Source organism: Elephantulus edwardii, unplaced genomic scaffold, assembly GCF_000299155.1.
Source record: "Elephantulus edwardii isolate Elephantulus edwardi_28Jun2011 unplaced genomic scaffold, EleEdw1.0 scaffold00015, whole genome shotgun sequence".
In the NCBI taxonomy this organism is placed as follows: Eukaryota; Metazoa; Chordata; class Mammalia; order Macroscelidea; family Macroscelididae; genus Elephantulus; species Elephantulus edwardii.
Genome location: NW_006399765.1, coordinates 16048114 through 16071410, shown reverse-complemented (window position 1 = coordinate 16071410; position 23297 = coordinate 16048114). Strand labels below are relative to the sequence as shown.

Here is a 23297-nt window from a genome sequence, read left to right as displayed (position 1 = left end):
ACCCCCACTACTCCAGTCACTCAATCAATTCACCTCATAGTTGGTCTTCCAAGCATGACGTCCCTCTTCAAGAACTGGCTCCTCCTTTCAACACGGCCAGTGTATGTCAGACGAAGCTTCAGAATCCTTGCCTCTAAGGAGCATCCCAGTTTAACCCACTCCAGGGTGAATCTTTTGGTTTTCCTAGCAGTCCATGGTACACTCAATACTCTTCTCCAGCACCGCAGTTCAAAGGCATCAATTCTTCTATCCTCCCTAGTCATTGTCCAACTCTCTGATGCATAACAAGTGATTGCAAAGACCATGGCCTGTATAGTAAGTTTAGGTTAGTTAATCTTCAAAATTTTTTCCTATTCCATATCCTTTTTACCATTCCTAGGTCTTTGTCTTTTGAATTTCTGTAGAAATTTTAGAGGATATGTCCATGTATACAAAAAAGCCTGCTAGTATTTTATTAGGAGTTGATTGTATTCAAGCTACAGATCGCTTTATAGACAAGTGTCATCTTAGCTGTGTTATTTCATCTGTATGAACATACTGTATTTCTCCTTTAGGCCAAACTCATTATTAATTTAATTCAGCAATGTTTTGTTGGGTTTGTGGAGTGTTTTGTTGGTTTGGTTTGTGTTGTTTTTTTTTTTTTTCTTCAGCATACAAATATAGCACATCTTTTGTCAGGTTTATCTTTAAAAGTTTTATATCTTAATATTATTGTAGAAGGCATTGAAAATTTCTGATATTTGAGTTCTGATGGCTGTATGTAGGAATGTAATTGGCTTTCATATATTGACATTGTAGCCCACAACCCTGTAAAACTTAGTCTATTTAAATGCAACACATTAAATAGAATTTGAAATTTAGACACAGGAGCAACATTTCAGGTGCACCATAGTCATATGCATCAATTTAATTGCCACCATAAAATAGCACAACTAGAGAACATCCCCTAAGTACAGAAAGTCCTCCTGGGCAGTGCAGCTCTTAAAAGAGACTCCCACAGGTTCAGGAAAAAGGGGCAGCATTTGAAAGAAGTAGTCTCCAGCTCTCCAGTTCTGTTCAGTTTCATGTATCAAAACAACTGGCTCATCTATCTCTGTTGGCTGACTTCGTTTAGGTGCTGGTCCCTAATCTGTGGCCCCTTATCTTTGCACACTTTTATGGGAATTCATACTGTGGCCTGCCTCCTTGCATTTGAGCCCATTTCCTGCAATTGGAAAATCCCCGGACAGAAAGAGCAGAGTTAGGGGTCAACGGTCTTTCTTTGCGCTGTTGCAGTGCAGTTGGATGGAAATGATGCTAAATGGCCTTCTCCTCCTCCTTCAGCACTGTCTGCAGTCCACAGGAGAACGTAGTAAACTCTCACGTGAGACTGAAGCATTGCTGCTGTTTTTACCTGTTGTCATGTCAGCTCTGACTCTTGGGATTAGAGCGAGAAGAATAGTTGGCCGGTTCGATACCATTGTCATGATCTTTGATGTGCTCATGCTCCTTGTGACCTCCTCCGTGCCTTCCAACAGTGGACACTCATCTTCCAGAAGCCTGTCGAACAGTCGTCCTTTGTTCTCCATGAGATTTGCATGAATGGGTTTTCTGTGGGAAAGCATCAGTCTCTTCTTTCTAGTCTGTCTTAGTTTGGAAGCTCTGTTAGCTTTCTACAGTGGACCTTGATCATATTTTATACATTAGTGACATAGCCTCCAACATTATAGCCATATATCAGTCACCACAATAGGGCAAACTGAAAGATAAATGACAAACTCAAAGATTGTTGTTGTTGTTGTTGTTACTCCTCTGACTCACTGCAACTTTATAAAGCACAACAGAAACATGCCAGACCCTGTGCCATCTTCATAATAATTTTTTATTTTTTTAAATTTTTATTTGTTTACTTGTTTTTCATTTGGTGTACCATCACAAATTGGATCCCACTGGCACAGGAGGAGTTTGCCCTTCCTTTTCCAGCAGAGCATCTGGTGGATTCAAACCGTGCACCTTCAGGATTGCAGTGCAGCTTCTTTCCACTAGACCACCAGAGCTCCCTAAAAGATTTTTTTATTTTTAGTTCTTTAATGCAGCCATTGCATCAGTTTTTCTCACTAAAGGTTTTGCCTTTTTCCACTGAACCTCTCCCTTACAAAGCAGGATGTTAGGATGTTCTCCTCCAGGGCCCAAGCCCTCCTGATAGCATGCCCACAGTATGTGAGGTGAACTTTTTCTGTCCTCATTTATAAGGAGCCTTCTGACTGCCCTTCATCCGAGATGGTGGGTTTGTTCTCCTGGCAGTCCGTGGTTTATTTCATATTTTTCCACCATCATCGTAAACAAAAACCATCAGTTCTTTTCCTTGTCCAGCTTTTGCATATCTTGTCTTGGGTTCGTTGGATCCAAGTTTTCAAAGTGACATCTTTGCTTCCTAATGAGTTAGAAAATAGTTTGCAACAAATATAAGGTCCCAATACAGCTTTTCATTTCAGTTTTTGCTGGCTGCCTCCATGATTGTTGATTGTGGAGCAACATAAAATGAAATCCTTGATAACTTCAGTCTTTTCTCAAGCGTTTGGTGGCAGTATATACTCTCCCCTCCCGTGATTAAAATAACATTTTATTCATATGGCTCTTATTTAATATAAAATTTTTCTTTTACAGTGATTTACTTACAAAGTTCTTATACATTGTTTTTCACGCCATATATTTCCCATATCCTTAACCCATCCCTCTCTCCATCTATGAAATTGTGCAACCCTGTGAACACCACCTCACACCCATCCTTACCCCTCTGCTCCCCCAGCCCCCTTATATCCTCATACACGTTTGTTTGTTTGTTTGTTTATGGTGAGAAAAATTTGTATTTAGAATTAGCCAGCTGCCCTCAGTTTAGATGATCCCTATTGTGTTGGCAACATCCAAAGCATCATAGTCAGAAGCAAGTTGAACATAGGCCTTCTTCTCTCCATCAGGTCTAATCAAAGTGTTGACCTTAGCCACTTCAATGTTATAGAGCTTCTTTACAGCTTGTTTGATTTGGTGTTTGTTGACCTTGACATCCACAATGAACACAAGTGTGTTGTTATCTTCTGTCTTCTTCATGGCTGACTCAGTGGTCAGGGGAAACTTGATGAAGGCATAATGGTCAAACTTGTTCCTCCTGGGGGCGCTCTTCCGGGGGTATTTGGGCTGCCTTCGGAGTTTCAGCATCTTAGGCCACTGGAAGGTTGGGTCACGTGTGGATCTTCTTTTTTTATTTTGACTGTGGACACCCTTCAGGACGCCTTCTTGGCCTTTACTGCCTTTGCTTGGTTTCAGTTTTGGGAGGGACGGGGGCTTCCTTCTTCGCTTTCGACTCCATCTTCGTAGAAAGGCTGTTTTTAATTTTTAAAACATCTTATACCATTTTACTTACAAAGTTCATAACGTTCGTATACATTGTTTTTCACACTGGATTTTTGCCCTTTCCTTTACCCACCCCTCCCTCGACCTATCAAATTGTCCTCATACTCATTTTATAGTTAACTGACTCAGTCCTATACGGACAATACTGTATAAGACCGTTATTGTAGAAATAGATAACTAGTAACAGGTGTATGAGGTGGTATATGCTCTTGAAGTTCATTCAAGCACACGAGGGTCCCTGAGATTTCTTTGTCATTGGTCAAGAATATGAGGCAGGAGCCACAATATTTGCAGCAACTTTATTTGGATTTTCCAATCACTTTCTGATGGTTACTGCTACAGCGCTCAGATGCATGCCCTAAACTGCAGTCTGTCAGCGGTTGGATGCCAAAGCAGAATGTAATTGAGGTTTTGAAGGAAATAAATGGAAACATGCATTGTGAAGTTTCCCTACATTTTATTTATCTACTTTTCCTTGTTTACCAAATCTTAATACACAGAGCTCTCTTTTCCGGTGGTTCACAGTAGGGCAGAAAACATGACGAGAAAGCAGAAATTAAAAGAGAACGACCCCCCCCCCCACTCCCGCCCCCCAGGATTGCAGGATAAGAATACACCACACTGATCATCATGCTGCAAACAGCATTTCTTCATACCTGCCTCTTGCTGGTAGCTCACTGGCAGAGCCCACAGCATCACATCGACCAGCACGAGAGAGGAAACTTGTCAGATACACAGTTCACAGTGTCCAGGAGATAAACACAGACCAATTGCTCAGAGAAAAAAAAATATTCTAACTGTTGCTGTCAGAGAGGCCAGACAGGAATTGTTCCCAGGGGTCCTCATAAAGAAAACACCATGTGATATAATGAACAGCGTTCCCTGCTAGTCTCGTTGTGGGCTCACCGGCGAGTTTTATAGGGCCGTTTCGCATAATGATGCTCTGTGTAAAAAACCATTTGGGGAGGTGTCTGCAAGAGGGGGCGGCAGTGAGATGGCTCAGGTCCCCTGCTCTCGGCTAATCTGTCTCTATTCTAGGATGCTTTAAACATAACTGATGTGTGAGTAGATTCAATAACAATTTCATCAAGGAACCCTCCCTCTGTACTGTCGCTCATCTATATTTCAGAACATATTGGGAAGCTGACAACTGACTTGGCGCTCGCTGCAAACTACTTCTTTGGTTAGTTAAGTGTACATCCTGATGCAGCTGTGCTGCTGGAAATAGGTTCACATCTTTCTTCCAAACGCGAGGCACCTGGTACAACACCGCGGCGCTCTGATGACACAGAACCTTCTGTGTTGGGTTGCTAACCGAATGGCCAGTGAGTGGGAGTCCACCAAGTGCCCCACAGGAAAAGTAGGCGTCCTCTTCCTGTCAAGACATTGACAGCCTTCGAAGGCCGATGGAGGATCGCAGAGAGTCAGAATCGACTTGACAGCACTGGGTGAGGGGTTGAATCACGACATCTGCTCTCAGAGAAAATGACTGTGGCCCCGTGATGACCAAGGCAACACACATTTTGCAGATGACATCGCTCTGGGTCTGCTCCACTGTTTGGAGGCACAGCCATTGGAAGTTGCCGAAGATCTGCTCCCTGCCATGGGGCCCCAGTGGTTTTATCCCAGAATTCCCAACACAAGTGAAGCAAGTGTTTCTTTGGGCTGAAAAGAGTCTCCCTGAGACAACTGCAGCCAGTAGGGCTTTCAGTGATGCTGTTTCCTGCTGCATCTGCCTAGATAAGCAGAGCAATTGAACTAAGTCACTAGAAGGAGTGCCTTGCTCATCAGCCAGGTTAGATCAAGGACGTGCTCAGTAAAGATAGTATCGTTGTTCTTTGTTCTCACAATGACGTGTCAGTGGCCTTTCTTTCTAGCAGTGTTTTGGTGAGCAGTACACGGAATCACAGTTTGAAATAAAAACCTATCCTATCTATCGCTGCAGAGAATGCTTTTCTTCCTTCCTCTCTAGCAAAGCCTTATAACCTGATAGTTACCTGAAAGTACTCAGGTAGTTTCAGGCAGTCCATTAAGACGAGCTGGTGATACAACTGTTTAAACACCTGGCTGTTAACTGAAAGGTTAGTGATTTGAACTCAAACCCAAAAGCTATGAGGGAAAGTGACCTGGTCATCGGCTTCTGTAAAGATTACAGCCCAGAAACCCTATAGGAAGGTTTGCTCCGTCACAGGGGGTTGCTCTGAGTTGAAATTGACAGCTACAAACAAGTTAAAAGGGGGACCAGCTCATCATCCCCATTTCCCTCCTCCCAGAAAGGTGAGAGAGCTCTGGGGGCCTAGTCCATGGAGAGTTGCCCTGTGTACCCAAAGCCTGCACCTCTCGGCTGGTTCAGTTCCACCAGCAGAATGAAGAAAGATGGGCAGTCTCTCCCCATGCATGTGATTTACAGCCTCAGAAAACCAGTGGAATGTTGGCTTTGAGTCAGTGACAGTGAGTTATGAGAAGGGTTTAGGCTCTTTAGAAAATCCTGTTTACTCTCATAGAACGAATGTGCAGATTCTTCATAAGCGTCATTGGGCAGTATCTCCATGGACATGTGTGTACCTACCTGGACCTGGAATCACCTCTTGCCTGTGGGGGCAAAGGGTGATTGATAAATGGGCGATACACTGTAAACAAGCTCCTCTTGTTCTAGGCTACTCACTCCCTGCAATGAGTCTAAGGCCCTGGTCTGTGGTGGAAAGGACTTGTTTAAAACATGCTCTTCTTTTATGTAGTACTCAAGGAAGTCAAAGTCATAACTTTTCAAGCAAGTAGATAGTATACACTTTGGGGAACCTTGTTAAAGAGTATAAACAAATTAACTATATTCAATACAACCAAGTGAGATGACGAACTCATGGAGTCATCAGTACAGCCCTGTGAACGTGGAACCAGGCACAGAATTTCTGCAAGACTCTGTGATAGCAGGTTTCAAAAGCCTCATGCGTGTAGAGCCTTCCAGTAAGGGATGTTTATTTACGGGAATTTACCAAAGGGAAGAACCAGAGGCAGGAGCAAAAAATTATGGGTGAGGATTTTGGAAATGATGACAAATCTTGAAACAGACCAAAGTACTGAAGAGCAATGGTGTCTTTCTGGAGACTATGGTGCGTCTGATACAGGCCATGGTCTTTGCAATCACTTGTTATGCATCAGAGAGTTGGACAATGACCAAGGAGGATAGAAAAAGAATTGATGTCTTTGAGCTCTGGTGCTGGAGAAGAGTATTGAGAATACCATGGACGGTTAGGAAAATAAACAGATTTGTCCTAGAGAGAGTGAAACCAGACTGGTCCTTGGAAGACGCAAGGATTCTGAGGCTCCGTCTAACATACTTTGGACATGTTGTGTGTAAGGAGAGACTGGTCCTTGGAGAAGGACATCATGCTTGGGAGGGTGGAGGGACAGCGCAGGAGGGGAAGGCCTTCTATGAGGTGGATTGATTCAGTGACTGGGATAATTGGGATGGGAGTGTCAGAGACAGTGCGATTGGCACAGGACAGAGCAGAGTTTAGGGCTGTTGTACATAGGGTCACTATGAGTCGCAAGCGACTCAACGGCACATAACTACAACAACAACATTGTGCATAGGGTCACTATGATTCGCAAGCAACTTAACAGCACATAACAACAACAACAACAACAGCAAATGTATTCTGAAAATACACTGTTTAAAGAAATACATTTAAGGACATTCTCATGTATATATTTACATGGAAAGAGCAAGTTATAAACAATGAATATAGTAAGTTTTATTAAAAACATCCATACATACATACCATGTGTGTGTGCACACACACCAACAACCCTACCCACCCCCTTCTCTACCTTCAGGTGGCTCGTGGTCACTCTCCATTGTGTTCTTGAGCCAGTAAGTCTCTGTGGGAGGAGACTGCCCGCTGCTTGTCTCTCTGTTGGGGTGGCTGCTGGCTTTAAGAAGACTGCTGCACTTGGACTTTCAAATCGTGTTGCGGATAGTAGCACTTTATTTGTCCAGAGCTCCTCATAGTTCAACATACTCCAATTCAAAACTCATTGTGGTTGAGTTAGAAACAATTCACAGCTGATCCTCCATCGGGTTTCCAACGCTGCAGATTACATAGGCCGAGACTGCCCATCTTTCTCCTTTGGTGTAGCTGGTGATTTGAACTTTCAGAGAGGCACAGACTTTGGGATGGAAGAGCAGCTCTCTACAGACTATGCCACTTGAGCTCCCAGTACACACGTTGTTGTTGATAGGCACTGCTGAGTTGAGCATAACTCAGTGACCCTGTGAACAACAGGTCTGAACCTTGCACTATCCTGAACCAACTTCACAATCTCTGATAGACTTGCGTTCATTGTTGTAGACACTATTTTAGTTCACCTCACCGATGTCTTCTGTCTCCCCCCCCCCCCTTTCTGGTCTTTTAAATTTATTTTATTTTATTTTAATGAACATTTACAGAGATTTTGGATTTCCATTCATTCATTGTTGCACTTTTCTCCCTGCCCACCCCTCCCCACCAGTTTGCTCCTCTCTTTGAAAAGTAAAAGAAAAATTCCTTCATTGGTATACAATCCCCCCGCCCCAAGTACACTCCACTATGCAACCTTCATTCTGGACTCTTGTGATAACCATAATACCTTCTCATATATCACTTTTAAACTGTTCTCTACCTCATCTGTTTCAGTGCAGTATACATAATTTATTTCGGTTTTCTCAGTCTTACCCTGATATCAGTCCCATTCTACAACAGTGTCACTATGCAGTATTTGTCTTTTTGTGACTGAGATATTTCACTCAGCATAACGTCCTGATGTCTTCTCTTTTGTTGATCCTCCAACTTTCTGGGCATTATGTCCTTTTCCAAGGACTGGCCTCTCCATAAAACATGTCCAGAGTATGTGAGATGAAACTTTGCCATCCTTGGCTCTGAAGAGCACTCTAGTTGCAACTTCTCCAAGACATATTTGTTTGTTCTCTTGGTAGTTCATGGGATATTCAGTACTCTTAACACTGCAACTCAAAAAATCAATTCTTCTTCTGTCATCCTTATTCACTCTCCAACTTTAAAATCGATAGCATGTTATTGAAAAGACCATGGCTTGAATCACACACATCTTAGTCTTTAAATTGACATCCTTGCTCTTCAGCACTTTAGAAAGGTTTCTGATTTTCCCCAATGTAACACTTCTTTTGATTTCCCGACTGCTGGTACCAAGGTTTTTCTTTGTGGCTCCAAGTAAAATGAAATAACTGACAATTTCAATCTTTTCTCTATCGCCCAGTGATGATTTACCACTTTGCGTATTCACCCAGTGCTGAAGATTTCTTATCTTCATGATGTGTGATGTAATCATTGATGCAGTCCTTGATCTTCTGCAGCAAATGTTTTAAGTCATCTTCACTTTCCGCAAACAAGGTTGTGTCATCTGCATAGTGCAAGTTATTGATGTGTCATCCTCTGATCTTGATGTTACATTCTTCTTCATAAAGTCTAACTTCTCAAATTATTCGCTCAGCATGCAGATTGAATAAGTATAAGGAAAGGCTACAGCCCTGATTCAAATCTTTCTTGATATACAACCATGCAGTGTGGTGTTCCCCTGCTATGTTCACACAAAAGCCTTTTGGTCTAAGTGTATGTTTTGTGTTAGTTCTATTAAGTATTGTGGGATTCCAGTTCTTTTCAATGTTAGCCACAGTTTGTGATAATCCACACACACAATTTCAAGCATAATACTATTAAAACATTACAAGACACTTAATAGTTGAGCAAAATAATAGAATAGTTGATACTTTTAAATCTTCATCTCTCTTGCTTTCTGCTTCATCTAAAACACTAAAATAAAATATAAGTAACTTATATGAGTAGTAAAAGATGCCGGTAAAAAGAGGACAGTGGTCATGTTTCTTAGATGCGGAATGTTCTGAGCATGGTAGGTATCTTGGTCAGAGTTGGGTTGGATACAATAGACTGGCAGCCACAGCACTGATCCATTGTGAAAGTTTAGAAGGAATCATTCTGAGATTTCCACCCGTTGTATCACCCCCACCAGCTTTGACTTATTCATGACAGGTGACCTAGTGGTAAGAAGCTGTGCTGCTATCCCAAAGACATGTGGTTCCAATCTACCAGCTGCTCTAGTGGAGAAGGATTGGCAGATGGTCAGCTGTGAGATGGGTCTGCCTTGATGGCGCGTGACAGCAACAGTTGTTGTTGTTAAGTGCCATCGAATCACAGGCAACTCATAGCAACCCTATGAATGAAAACCCTGGACACCTGTATAACTTTCATCCTTTCTCCAGGTTCATAGGGTTTCCAGAGGCAAGCTATTTATGGAAGTGGATGCCACTCCTGTTTCCAAGCTTGTTTTAATCGGGGAGCTCAGCCAAACACTGTCCACCATGGGTGACCATTCTCACATTTGACTCCTCAGTGTCGCAGTGTTTGGCTTCACAGCGACTGTGAGTTACCTCAGTGCAGCAAGTGGACAAAACATGGTTACAACAGGTAGTTTAGAAATATTTTCAGAGTGCCACCAGGTCTTTACTGAAGAACAGGAGCCATAGGGCACTATCTTTGCATTTCTCTGAGCAGACTGTCAAGACCCTGTATAAAGAATTTGTTCCACCAATCTTTGTACAACTAATCATATCTGAAGAGTCTCAGAAATGCAGCCATGTGTCCAAACATTTTGCAGCCGTCATAGGAGGTGCAGCACATGTGTCTAGACAAGGCACGTGCATTTGATAGGGAGCAGACGTCAATCTGGAAGCAAGAAGCTCTTTGCCTGTGAGCCCATCAGCTCAGCAACAGCCACACCAGGGCTGGTGAGATAAGAAAGAAATGTCAGTCTTCATTGCAGCTGATTCTTCCAGTAAACCTAATTCCTGCTCCAACAGGGCTGCCCGTAGCTCTCAGGCTGTGGGCATTCTGGGAACCCCCTCCCCCCTTTGCTTGTTTGACTTGAACCTGAAGTCCTTGTTACAAGGGAATTTTTTTTTCAATCTAGTGGCCAGCCCACCCTGACAATGATGATAATAATGATAATACTCATAACAGTTGTCAATTATTGAATGATTACACATATATATTTCATGTTCATAACTGATATTTGAGGTATATATTGTTTCATTCTCATAGAAGAAGTAGCTTAGCTTTGCCTTAGAACATTGGTGGTTCTATGCTAGAGTCTTGGGTTCGGTTCCCGACCAGTACACATTAAGCACCACAATGCACTTGTCTGTCAGTGAAGAAATGTGTGTAACTGTCATGTAGCAAAAGTATGATGCTTTCAGACTAGGAAAAAGGCATAGTTATTGACTCCAAAATCCAGCCAGTGAAAGCACTATGAGTTGCAGTGGTCTGGTTGACAACTGATCTTGGAGATGGCACAGGATTGGGTAGCATTTTATGGTACACACAGTCACCCTGACTTGAGGCCTGATTCCATGGTGGCTAATAACATAAGACAAGGGTTCAGAAGCTCCGAGTAAAGTAGGTGCATTAGAGATTCCTAACTTTCAGAGATGTGCCATTGGAGGAAATAGAATTTTCAGAAGTGATCCGGAAACAGGCAAAGGGGTGCCATCATGTTACACATGGAGGCCCTTTGCCACCAGGATGCCTGTCCTTCCTGCACTGGGCTTACAGAACTCACCATGGCTCATTTCAGGACCCTGCTGACTGTGCTCGGACTCTGAACCTATAAATGAACCCAAATAAACAGCCCTGCAGACAGCAGGCTCGTGAGAGCTTCAGAACAGCTAATCAAACATGATTTATGTCTGCTTCTATTTCTTTTAACTTTTCATAAAGAATAATCAAAAGCCATTCTTTTGAGACTGCCAAAAATGTACAAATGGGGTCTTAAGGGAATCAATAGGCAAGCTTTTAGCAAGTTTCCAAATGTCAAACCAGGGAAGCAATACGACTAGAAGTAAAAAAGAATATTCATTAAGAATGAATTGTGGGAATTTCACCTAAATATTTTCTAGCCAGGAGATTTCTGGAGCAATCAGGGTAATTTTTGCCTCTGATTTTATTTTCTTTTTATAAAATGCCAGAAGCTTAAATCTACACTCGGAAAGCCTCCTAGGCCCTGTATTCAGCAAGGTATAATGTCTGTTGAATGAATTGAGAAAGTTTCTTTTTATTAAAGACTCAAGTATTTCTACTTCCACCACTGGAAATCAATTGGAAGTTGGCTCACTCTCTAAAAAAGTGACAGCTGTTTCTTGCACGCTGAGTCTTCTCTCTTTGTGAAAGGAATGATGTCATGACACTGGCACTGAGAGGAGAGAGAATTGCAAAATTGCAAGGCCATTGTAGCTACCTTGATAGTTATCCAAACTAAAAACGAAACCCTATCCAGAGCAAAAACGATGGAAGAAAAACAAAGAGGTACTGAAACAATTAGTCCAGAGGACCAATGGACAACATGAACTTCAACTTCCACAGCCTGGAGACCAGAAGAACTAGATGGTGCCCAGCTAATGACTACTCTGAAAGGGAGAAGATCCTGGATAGAGTAGGAGGAAATGTGGAACAAAACTCCAAAACAGTGAGTAAAAGGCAAGGCATACTCACCTGATAAAGACTTGAACCTCTGATAGAGACAGGTGGAACCCTTGAGACAGTGGCCCTTATCCATCTTTCACAACTTTCCCATGGCTTACCTTTCAGCCAAATAACAGCCAGGCCTATCATGTGATTAGTAATGCCAGGGAAGCCCACATTTTCCTAGACCAACCAACCGTATCAGGTCAAAAGAGCATGATTTACCCACAGATTGCTTCCTAAAGGTAAGAAGGAATATATAGAAGGAGTGATGGAAAAGAGGATTACAGACAAGAAGTAGGAAAAGTGCAATGAAATAATTGTTTTAAAACAAATGTGTGTAAATGGTTGAATGAAAAGAACAATTTGTACATTTTAATCAAAACACAATTTTTAAAAGCAAACAAATTGCCTTGAAGCAGATTCAGACTTATATTGACCCTCCATAGGGTCAATATATGGTTCAAACACATCCAGCTCCTCAGAAGGAAAAAAAAATATGGAAATCTATTCCTGAAGGATTTCCTATTGGCTTGAATTAGATTTTGATTCATAGTGGCCCTAGTGGACAGAGTAAAAAACTCCCTCATAGGGTTTCCAAGTGATAATCTTTACAGAAGAAAGTGCTGGTGGCCTAGTCGTAAGAAGCTGCACTGCAATCTCAAAGGCGTGTGGTTGGAATCCACAGCTGCTCCATGGGAGAGGATGGGCAAACTCATCTCATGTGACTAAACTCCCTCAGAAAACACACTCTGAGGTCAGCTATGAGCTAGTGCTGACTCAGGCACACAACAGCAGCAATCTTGATAGAATCACCGTGACACCAGGTTTGAACTACCAACCTTTTGGTTAGCAGTTGAGCTCTTAAAAACTTAGTTACCAGGGCTTGACCCAATAACATTAAGATCCGGGAAATCCAGTGGAGCAGTCTTCCTTGCCCAATGAGTTGGGATCAACATGACAACATAAAAAAAAAACCCAATTGCATGGAGCTCTGGTGGCCTAGTGGCAAGAAACTGCACTGCAATTCCAGAGGTACAAGGTTCGAATCCACCAGATGATCTACTGGAGAAGTTGGGACAATCTCCTCCTGTACCAATCAGATCTGATTTGAGAGCACACACACACAAAATAATAAAATAAAAATTAAAAAACAACAACAACAAAACCCAATTGTCTATTTGGAAATCCTGTGTTGCAAGCAGATTGGACACTTTTTGTCCATGCATATTTTTTGTTTAAACTAACTACCCTCATAAAACCCAAAATATAATCATTGTTGAACTATGCCCACTATTAACCCACCTTTTCAGGTCCCTGTCTACCTTTCCTGTTTCCTTTACTTCCTCCCTCCATTCACTGTGTGATGTCGTGTGACCTTGTGATTTTCCCTTTGCCCACCCTCACCGCTCTAAAACATAGTGTTTGGGAATGATTGTATGGAACATAATGTGAATGAAGAATAGTGTGAACCAACCAAACCAACCCCCCCCAGCAACAACACAACAACAAAACCCCATCAACCAAAATAAACAAACCCCAAAAACAAGCTGGTAGTAAAGTAGGTGCTGAGCTCATATTATTTCTCTGTTTTCTGCAGAGCAGATAATATTTGATGTTCTTCGGACAGAAGGAATAATTTTATGGAACGCCACATATCCTGCCTTCTCTCAGAGTCACAGAGTTGTCATGTAGTAGGTGCTAGATGGGCGGTGTGATAAAGCACGTGGTGTCTAGCTCTGGCTCAGCTGGGTCCAAGTCCTTCCCAGCCACTTAGTAACGGCACAGAACACGGCTTGTGGAAGGGCATCATGGCAGCTTGTTAGAAATGCCAAATCCCACCCGCCCCAGACTTGCTCAGTCAGAATAAAATGGGACCCCAAGGGGATTTCTATGCACATTAGTTTGAGAAGTATATAAGGTATATTAGTTTACTGCTCTATCTCAGTTCCTCATCTGTTAAATAAAAACTAACTCAAATTCATTGTCATCAAGTTGGAAGTCATTCACAGCTGAGCCTTCAGTTAGTTGGGTTTTTTTTGGGGGGGGAGATTGTAAACCCCACAGGACAAGATTGTTTATCTTTCTGATAGAAGCTCTTCTGAAGAAGAGCTGCTGGTGGACTAGGGAGCTCTTTCATCTGTTAAGTAAGGATACTAATAGGACCCATCCCAACTTTTATCATACATTATTAGCAATACCTGGTTATTGTTGTTGTTAGGTGCCATCAAGTCACCTGTGACTCATAGTGACTCTATGTACAAGAGCTCTAAACCTTGCTCCATCCTGAGCCAACCTTATTATCTCTGACACACCTAACTCCCATTACCCCAGACACTGAGTCAATCCATCTCATCGAGTCTTCCTTTCTTGCACTGTCCCTCCACCCTTCCAAGCATGATGTCCCTCTCCAAAGACTGGTCCTTCTTTGAAGCATGCCAGAAGTATGTCAGACAGAGCTTCAGAATCCTTGCCTCCAAGGAGCGGCTTGGTTTCACCCTCTCTAGGATGAACCTGTTTGTTCTCTTAGCAGTCCATGGTATGTTCAATACTCTTCTCCAGCACCATAGCTCAAAAGCATCATTTCTCCTTCTTTCATCCCCAGTCATTGCCTAGCTTTCTGATGCATAACATGTAATTGTGAAGACCATGACCTGGATCAGGAGTATCTTCGTCTCTAGACTGACACTGTTGCTCTTCAGTACTCTGAAGATGTCCCTGACAGCAGACTTGCCCAGTGCAATTCATGTTTTGATTTCCTGGCTGCTGGTACTGAGAGTGTTAATTGTGGAGCCAAGCAAACTGAAGCTGCTAACAAATGTCAATCTCTTTACCATCTAGCATGATGCTGCCAGTCAGCCCAGTGGTGAGAATTTTTCCTTTCTTGATACTGAGCTTCAATCCATATTGAAGGCTGCAGCCCTCACCTTCTGCAGCCAAGTGCTTCAGGTCCTCCTCAGTTTCAGCAAGCAAGGTTGTGTCATCTGCATAATGTAGGTTGTTGATGAATCTTCCTCCAATCCTGATCCTACATTCCTCTCCATAAAACTCAGCCTTCTGGATAATCGGGTTCCGCATATAGATTGATAAGGTATGGAAATAGGACACATCTCCTGGTGTACAGCCCACCCAATTTTAAACCATGAACAATCAAGTGTTCTGAGATCCCTATTCTTATCAGAGTTGGCCACAGTTTGCTGTGATCCATGCAGTCAAATGCCTTTACCTGCTAGATACGTTAAATAGATAGCCAGGTTCCACTTTCAGAGGTCCTAATGGGGTCGGAACTGAATATTTGCATTTATTACTAGTTCCCATCTGATTGTTGACGCTCTTGTTCCTGATACAACATTTTGAGAAACTCTGAGCTGCTCTTCTGAAGAAAGAGAAATCAGTGCTTCTGTAAACCCTCCCAGACTTGGAAAACCTGGGAACAATTCCAGTCTGTCCTACGAGGTCACTGTGAGCTGGAACTAACATGACAACAGTGAGTTTGTTGTTTTGGGCTTGGCTCTAGACTGTTCTGAGAACCTTTGCTTTCCATGCAAGCCTTGTTTTCCTCCGGAAAATGTGCCACTGCAGTACTCAACTTGGTGTTTATGTTATGCCATTTTTGCTGTTTGGTAGAAATCTGAGCTCAGACTGTAAATTCCTCCGGGCAGAAATTATACCTTGCACACTGCACACACTCTCATTTTCTGTTTTGTAAAGTAATGAGTACATTTCCACTGTGATTAATAATAGAATAGAGAAGGGGGTGTGGAGGGCCAGATACCAACTCTAATAAACAACATCCACAAATGGATATCAGGCTTGGAATTTTCTTAGCAATTTGCATTTGCAACAACATCTCAGGTGATGTTGATGTTAATAATCTAAGAATGACTCTTTGAGAAGCATGTTTCTAGAGTTATAAAGAGGATTAAATGAACTCTCCTGCTGCTTAGAGGTTTGGGGATGCCAAGTGAAAATCCGAACGATTCCAGTCTACCAGGAAGCCTGATCAACTTGCATTATGCAGGTGACACAACTTTGCCTTCAGAACGTCAAAAGGACTTGAAGCATTTTCTGAAGAAGATTCAAGACTACAGTCTTGATGTAGATTCCAGCTCAGCATCAGAAAACCCAAACTCCTCACCACTGGACCAATAGGCAGCACCGTGATAGTTTCATTAAAAATTGAAGTTGTCAACAATTTCTTTTTACTTGGATCCACAATCAGCACCCATGATAATGGCAGTCAAGAAGAAGTTGGAAGAGATATTGCGAATAACTGCCTTCAGGGCCTTCTCCAAAATGCTAAAGTGCAATGAGGTCAGATTAAAGACTGAGGTGCCCCCCATCCAAATCTTGAGATTTTCAGCTGGTTAATATGCATGAGGAAGTTGGACAGTAAATATGGAAGACAGAATTTGTGCCTTCGAGTTGTGGTTTTGGAGAGAAGTACTGAATATCCCATGGGTTGTGAAGACTGCAATCACATCTCTCTTGGAGAAAGTGCAGCCAGGATGCTGCTTAGAGACAAGGATGGTGGAACTTTTTCTCATGTATTTTGGGCACATTTCTAGTCTCAGGGAGAAAAAAAAATCATGCTAAGAAAGATGGAGGGTGTCATTACGGAAATCCAGAGTGAAGGCTGCATAGTGGAGTGGACTTGGGGGGAGGGATTGCATAACAATGAAAGAGGTTTTCTTATTCTTTTCAAGGAGAAGAGTGATTTGGTGGGGAGAGGTTGAGCAGGAAGAAAGTGCAACAGTGAATGACTGCAAACCCTAAGTCTCTGCAAACTTTTATTAAAATTAATTTGTTTAAAAAATTAACAAGATGGATTGACATAATTCCTGTACTGATGGGCTGGGGCAAATCAGAGGTTGGGAACGGTGCGGGATAGGCACAGATCTCACGTTTACGGTGACTGTGAGTCGTAGTTGACCAAGTGGCACCTAAGAACAACAACTACGAGTCATTTCAAGAAAGAACGATGAAACAGGCTGCCTCCATAGAGGTCTGCTGACTTGGAATTCCTATGAAGCAGTTCTACTCTGGCACGTGTGGTCTGTAGGAGTTGGAATTCATGAAATAGCAGTGGGTTCTCCTATAAGTTGGTTCACACAGTGGCTAGCTTAAAAAAAAAGTGTGACATTTACTTAATAAAAGTTCAGACAAATCTCGTTAAGTTGAACAAAATATTTATCAAACTCAGTTATGACACTCTTTATTCATGGACGATATATCGACTTTCCGTGGGAAACACAGCTAATTACAGAGAAGCCGGAGTCTTCTGATGTGGCGAGCGTGCTGAAGGGGTCCGTTCTCATTATTTCTTCCTTGCTTTATTTCATGGACTCAGACGACCAGCAGATTTCAAACGAGGAAGTTAGAGACTTGGCAGCAGCTCTTTGGATTTCAGGAGCCCCCAAGTGTCAAAAGCCACGGGAGTGAGCCGCGCTGGCAGCCTGGCAGAGTTGATTTCTTCCCTCCTGTGTTAGAGACCTGCTTTCGGTTTCCAGTTTTATCTGTTTGTCAGCGGTGGCTTGCACACACTACTATCATACTGAACTGGTTTCAGCCACGCCTGCAGACCGAGATAGTCTAGGGATCTGCTTCCAAAAACCAGCCCAAGAAACCCTGAGCATCACATAGTCTGACCCAGAACTGATGATGAGAATGACACGGGATCGTGATCCATTCCAGAACTGGTTGTGGGGATGGCAGAGGGCAGTGGTTCATTGGCCCATAACAACAAGTGAGTCAACAAAGGAGAAATTTGAAAATGTCTGGGTAGAATTGATGCTAACCATGCCCCTGACAGACACCTGTGCAAGCGCTTATCCTAAACCCAACTCCTATGAACAATGATTGTTAAAGACTCTAGTGCACTTGGATTTTTTAAAGCGCTGCCATCCACCCAGGGAGCTCTGGTGGCCTTGTAGGTAAGACTTTGTGCTGCCAACCCAAAGGCAGGCGGTTTGAATCCACCCGCTGCTCTGCAGGAGAAAGATGGAAAATCTTCTCCCGATTTATACCTTCTAAAATGTACCTGAGGATCAACTATGAGTCTGGTCCTACTTGAAGGCAGAGAGTGAATGGGGGACCCAGCTAACTCCTGCTAGGCTCTGAACAGTGACTGTGCAAAGGCCAGTTTCTTGGCTTAAAATCAGCTATGGGTCTGGTCCTACTTGAAGGCAGTGAGTGAATGAGGGGCCCAGCTAGCTCCCGCTAGGCTCTTACCAGTGACTGACTAAATGTGCAAAGGCCTGTTTCTTGACTCAAGATGAGATCCCTGCTGTGTCACAGTTCATGTTCCAGAACTCCCTATGGGATTAGGCAACCCCTGGCCTCCAACGCCTTGCTTAGATCCACATTTTGACCTATCCTCCTCATTTTTTCCTGAAAACAGCCAAGAAACCAAGAGTCTGCATCTAAGGCGCCCAACTAAAGACCCACGTATTATTGCCCATTGGGAAATGCAATCAGTTGATTCATAGAATTGGAGGCAAGAGAGGCTCTGTCCATGTTAGAAGAATGTTTGCTTCAAGAGGAAACAAAGAATGGCTTGAGATGTCAGAGGAAGGATATACTTACGTCAGAACAATATGGCAGGAGGCAGAGGACATTTCCAGCAAGTCGGAGTGGTGCCATTTGAATTCTTCCTTTGAAAAAAGCAGTAGTAATAATCATATCAGTTGTGAGACCTAAAAAGAGGATTTATGCAAACGTACACCTGGCTCATGGTCTGACACCTACCTTTGGTTACTGAGTCAGTTACTACTTATGGTCATTGTACAGGGCAGAGTAGACCTGTCCCATAGGGTTTCTGTGGCTGAAATTTTTTTCTGGAAGCTGGATGCCACCTCTTCCACTCACACAACTGCTTCTGGAAATCAGGAGAATGTTTAGCCACTGTGAAACATATTAAAAAAAAAAAAAGCAGCAACCCACACAAAGTCTTCAAGAAGCCCAATACTGTTAAGGCTGTTCCAACAAGTGGCTCTTCCTTGACTGCCGAAGGGTATCAATCTCAAGGAGAACAGATTACTTCATCTTTTTTATTCTGAGGAGAAACTGGTGGAGTCGAACCACTGACGTTTTAGTTAGCAGCCCAACACATAACCTACCATGGCACCACTTAATAGTTTCTCAGTGTGTCTCCACAAACTTACTAGTTACTGCAGCTTGCTCCTGTGAGAGGGTGTCATTCAGACTCTGACAACCGTCAGGTCCAAAGCACAGATGCTGTGGAAAATAAAACATCTTCCTGTCTCTTAACCTTGATTCTTGAAATGTCTCGCAAGTAACAAGGTTTCAGGGAAGGTTCTGGGAGGAAAGCAGCAAAGTCACTACCCTCTGTGTGGTCACAGGGTACATACAGAGGGAAACGGCTGTAGGCAGGAGCTTGTGGAAAGTTCCCCCTGTACATAATGGAGTGAAGAATTTCCAGAAGGTGCTGTGATATTTCAGGAACTTCCCAGAAAAACTTGTGAGCTGAACCTGGATTTTTCATTTCATTTGGTAACTGTACTCACAACTACCGAAGCAATAGTTTTCTCACTGCCCCTTCCCTCTTAACTCTTAAGGCATTCTGATTGCTAAACCTTTCTCCCCTTTACACATTTCATGTAAATGGGACCATATACTGTTTATCCTTCTATACCTAATGTATTTCACGTAATGTTTTCAAGACTGACCCCTGTTAGAGCGTGTATCAGGATTCCATTTTCCTTTTGGCTGATACTCCATTGTATATATGTACCACATGTTCCTTATCCTCTCATCCTTGTTATTTTAATTTTTATTTTGCTTACAGCATTTGTATGCATTGCTTCACATTATTCATTCACATTATGTTTCATACAATCATGCCCATTCCTTATGTTTTATAAAATTAATCACCATTGGACTATACCTACAATTACCCTCTTTTCAGTTCCCTGTCAGATCTTTCCCATTTCCTGTAACCCCTCCCTTCACCCATCAAATTGTACAACTCTGATTTCACCCCAACTCATCCTTACCTCTCTGCTTCCACCCTTATCTCCTTGGATTCCATACATGTTTTACTATTTATCCTTCTATTTTTACAATAATGGTCTTACACCGTATTTGTCCTTATGAGACTGAGTTAATTCAGCCCTTCAGTCTTTCCAAGTTATGTAGTGTTTTTCAAAATCATTACTCCTGAGTGCTGCATAGTATTCCATTGTGTGAATGTACCACAATTTCTCAATCCATTAAATTGTGCTTAGACATTTGGGCTGTTTCCATGTTCTCACGATGATGAACGTTGATTCATCTTTTGATGAACACTTAGTTTGCCTCTACCTTTGGCTGCTATGACTAGTGCTTCAGTGAATATTGATGAACAAGGACCTGAGTTCCAGTGACCCAGGTCTCTTGGGTATGTACCTGTATATTATAGTATAGTTCTCTGCAGGGCCTTGAAGTAGCTTATTCTGGCTCAAGCTCTTTGAGAATTTCCATTTCCAATGGCAGCTATAGGGAGCTCTGGTGGCCTAGTGGTAAGAAGCTGCTATGCAGTCCTAAAGGCACGCTGTTCAAATCCTCCAGCTGATCTGTGGGAGGCTGGACGATCCCTTCCAGTGTGGTTCACTGATTCTGAGAACATCCTGCTGGAGGGTCAGCTGTGAGTCAGTTCCAAGTAAACAGCACACAGCAACAACAACCACAGCCCAGCTGTACCAAATCACAGTCTTATGTGTACATAAGAGTCACCTGGGGAATTTTGTCAAACTGCAGATTCTAATTGTTAATTTGGGACTGGAATGCAAATTCTCAGCAGGGGGGTGGCATCGGGACGTGCTAGTTTCAGTCTGTAGCTTTAATTTACGTTTAACTTTTTGGAGAACATGCGAAGCTGTTTTCCACAAGGTCTCTACTACTTTGCATCCCCACAAGCCGTGTGCGATGCGAGGGTTCCAATTTCTCTACATAACTAATGCAAGTCAGAAAGCATGTCCAGGGGGTTTTCGGAGGCTGGGAGCCCCATGGGAGGGGGTTTGCCCATCTTTCTTCCTGAGGAGCAGTTGAGGGATTTGAATCACCACCTTCCAGTTAGCAAAGCAACTCCCTACCCTCTAGGCCAACCCATCATGTAGTTTTGGTTGGGAAAATTTTCCAGAATCTTTTCGTGGAGAGAGCATTTTCCGGGAGTTTCCAGGTAAAGTTCATGTGTCAAGGAAGAAAGGCAACACAAAGCTCCCCTGCACACCACGGAGGAGAGAAGAGGGTACTGTGATAGGCTTGGTCCTTGTAGGTGAGGCTTGGCCTGTGCGCAGGCCTTCTGGGGCAGGTCATGGAGCTGGACTGCCCGCTGCCTGCTTATATATGTTAGTTAGGGCCAGCTTTTGAGGAAATGTGGTAGGTTTGGTTAAAGGAATATAAGAAGGAGAGACTTGAGGGCTGCGTGGCCGGCTGGGCAAGGAGCCAGGGGCCTGCAATGGGCCTGTGCCGTTTCTCTCACCATCTGGTGCCTGTTCTTTGCGATCAGCCCATCAGCACAGTTTATTGTGAATCAGATTCCTACGAAAATCACCTGTGGAAACTTCTACTAAAGCATGTGGGACCCGCTGGGCTACCACATAGCACAAGCTGGGAGCATCTTGTCTGAGGGCTGGGTCTGATTCCATCATCCAGCAAATACCACCACCACCAAGACCAGTAACAACTAAGCAGAGGAGATTGGGGAAGGGGCACCGCCGTCTGGGAGCCTCTGCTGACTTCTCTTCTCCCCCCCCTTATCCCTGTCATGCAGCAATGGAACGGCAGGGACACAGCCCTCATGGTCACGCGCGTGGTCAACCACAGGCGCTTCTCAGCCACAGTGAGCGTGGCCGACACTGCCCAGCGAAGCGTCAGCAAGTACCGCTGCGTGATCCGCTCTGATGGGGGCTCCGGGGTGTCCAACTACGCTGAGCTGATCGTCAAAGGTGAGTAGTTCACAGCCCATCTTTTCTGTTTGATGTTAGGAGAACTGACTTGCTTCTCTTCAGAAGGGCTGTGCAAGATTCAGAGGATTTAGGACCCTTTTCTTCTACCAGGATGAGGCACCTTCCAACTAAAAACCGCCCTTCCTCAACAAAAGGGGCAAAGCTATTATAAAAGCATGTACTATTGGTATTGTCTCCAGTGGTGAAAAATTCTCAATTTAACACAGGTTCTTTAAATGGGCCTTTAATTGCTGTGAATGTTCCATAGTGTGGTGTGTTGAAGGCACATATATTTATTTTCTGTTTGAAGTTAAGAATGTATAGTCCTTAATCTTTAGGGAAGCAAGCATGCCCTCTTGCTCCTCAGAGCAATCAGAGGGTTCAAATTACCAACTTTTCAAGTTAGTGTCCAAGATTAAATCCTTACAGGGTTGCTACGCGTCGAGTTCGACTCAAAGCAATGGGTTTGGTTTGGACTTAATGCAGTCCTTGGAGATTACGACTGTTTTTGAGGAACTGTTAATTGAAAACACAATATGACAGTATTCCCAAAAGACTTCTGAAATAAATAATCCCCCACTCCATTGCTCCTAATTCAGTTCTTTTCCATTTCCTTGTTCTTGTTCACTTTGAGGTAGCATTTATTTACGAGCTTTCCATTAAAGTGATTTCCTTTTCTATTGCTTTTACGAAACTTGAGGCTCTATTTTTGAAACACATGTAAACTTATTATCATGCTTTAATGGTGGTGTACCGACTTATCAAATGAATGATCCTATTTTTTTTAAATTGCTCTATCGGCATCATTTATGTGATCCCAGGTGTTTCTGCTTGTTTTTCTTTCCATGGTGCAACAATTAACACCTCAGTGCAGTTCCTTAGACAGAGAACATTTCTTCTTCTCTTTGACCAGAATGTTTCCTTAAGATAAAGCCTTTGGTGGGAGAGTTGCTAGGCCAAAGGATATGAGAATCTTTATGACATTTTTCCCCCTTGGTGTTGCAATATTGCTTTTGCAAAAATGAAGAAATAAAAACCCCAAACAGCCAACCAGCCCAAGACAGCTTGGCACTTTACCTCAGCAGTGTATTACAGAGCAGCGTATGGATGTGCTATTTTTCACTGTGTTATGCGCACCAGTTAAGATTTCAATATAGCATAATTTAGTGAAAGGAACAATAAAACTGCTTCTAGTATGCCAGGTGTGAGAACGCGACATGGAGTGTCGTGTTGAAGGTACAGAGACCGACCCTCAAACATCTCCTGAATGGGGTTTTCAAGGTGAAAGTCAGGGCTGCTGTGATGTCCTTGACAAAGTTTTTATTGGTCTCTACGTAACCTGTGGTGTTGAAGAAGAGCACTGAACATCCCATGGATGGCCCAAAGAACAAGCAGACGTGTTGCAGAGAAT

The 23297-nt window shown here is 43.0% G+C and overlaps 1 protein-coding gene across 1 annotated transcript in view; it reads left to right on the top strand.

Annotated features, from left to right (window-relative positions):
* Window positions 1-23297, top strand: part of PTPRT (protein tyrosine phosphatase, receptor type, T) — a 975109-nt gene that overhangs the window by 145694 nt on the left and 806118 nt on the right. Inside the window, exon 6 of the mRNA XM_006881719.1 lies at window positions 21712-21886. Coding sequence (XP_006881781.1) covers window positions 21712-21886 — 175 coding nt within the window. The remainder of the gene's footprint in view (window positions 1-21711; window positions 21887-23297) is intronic.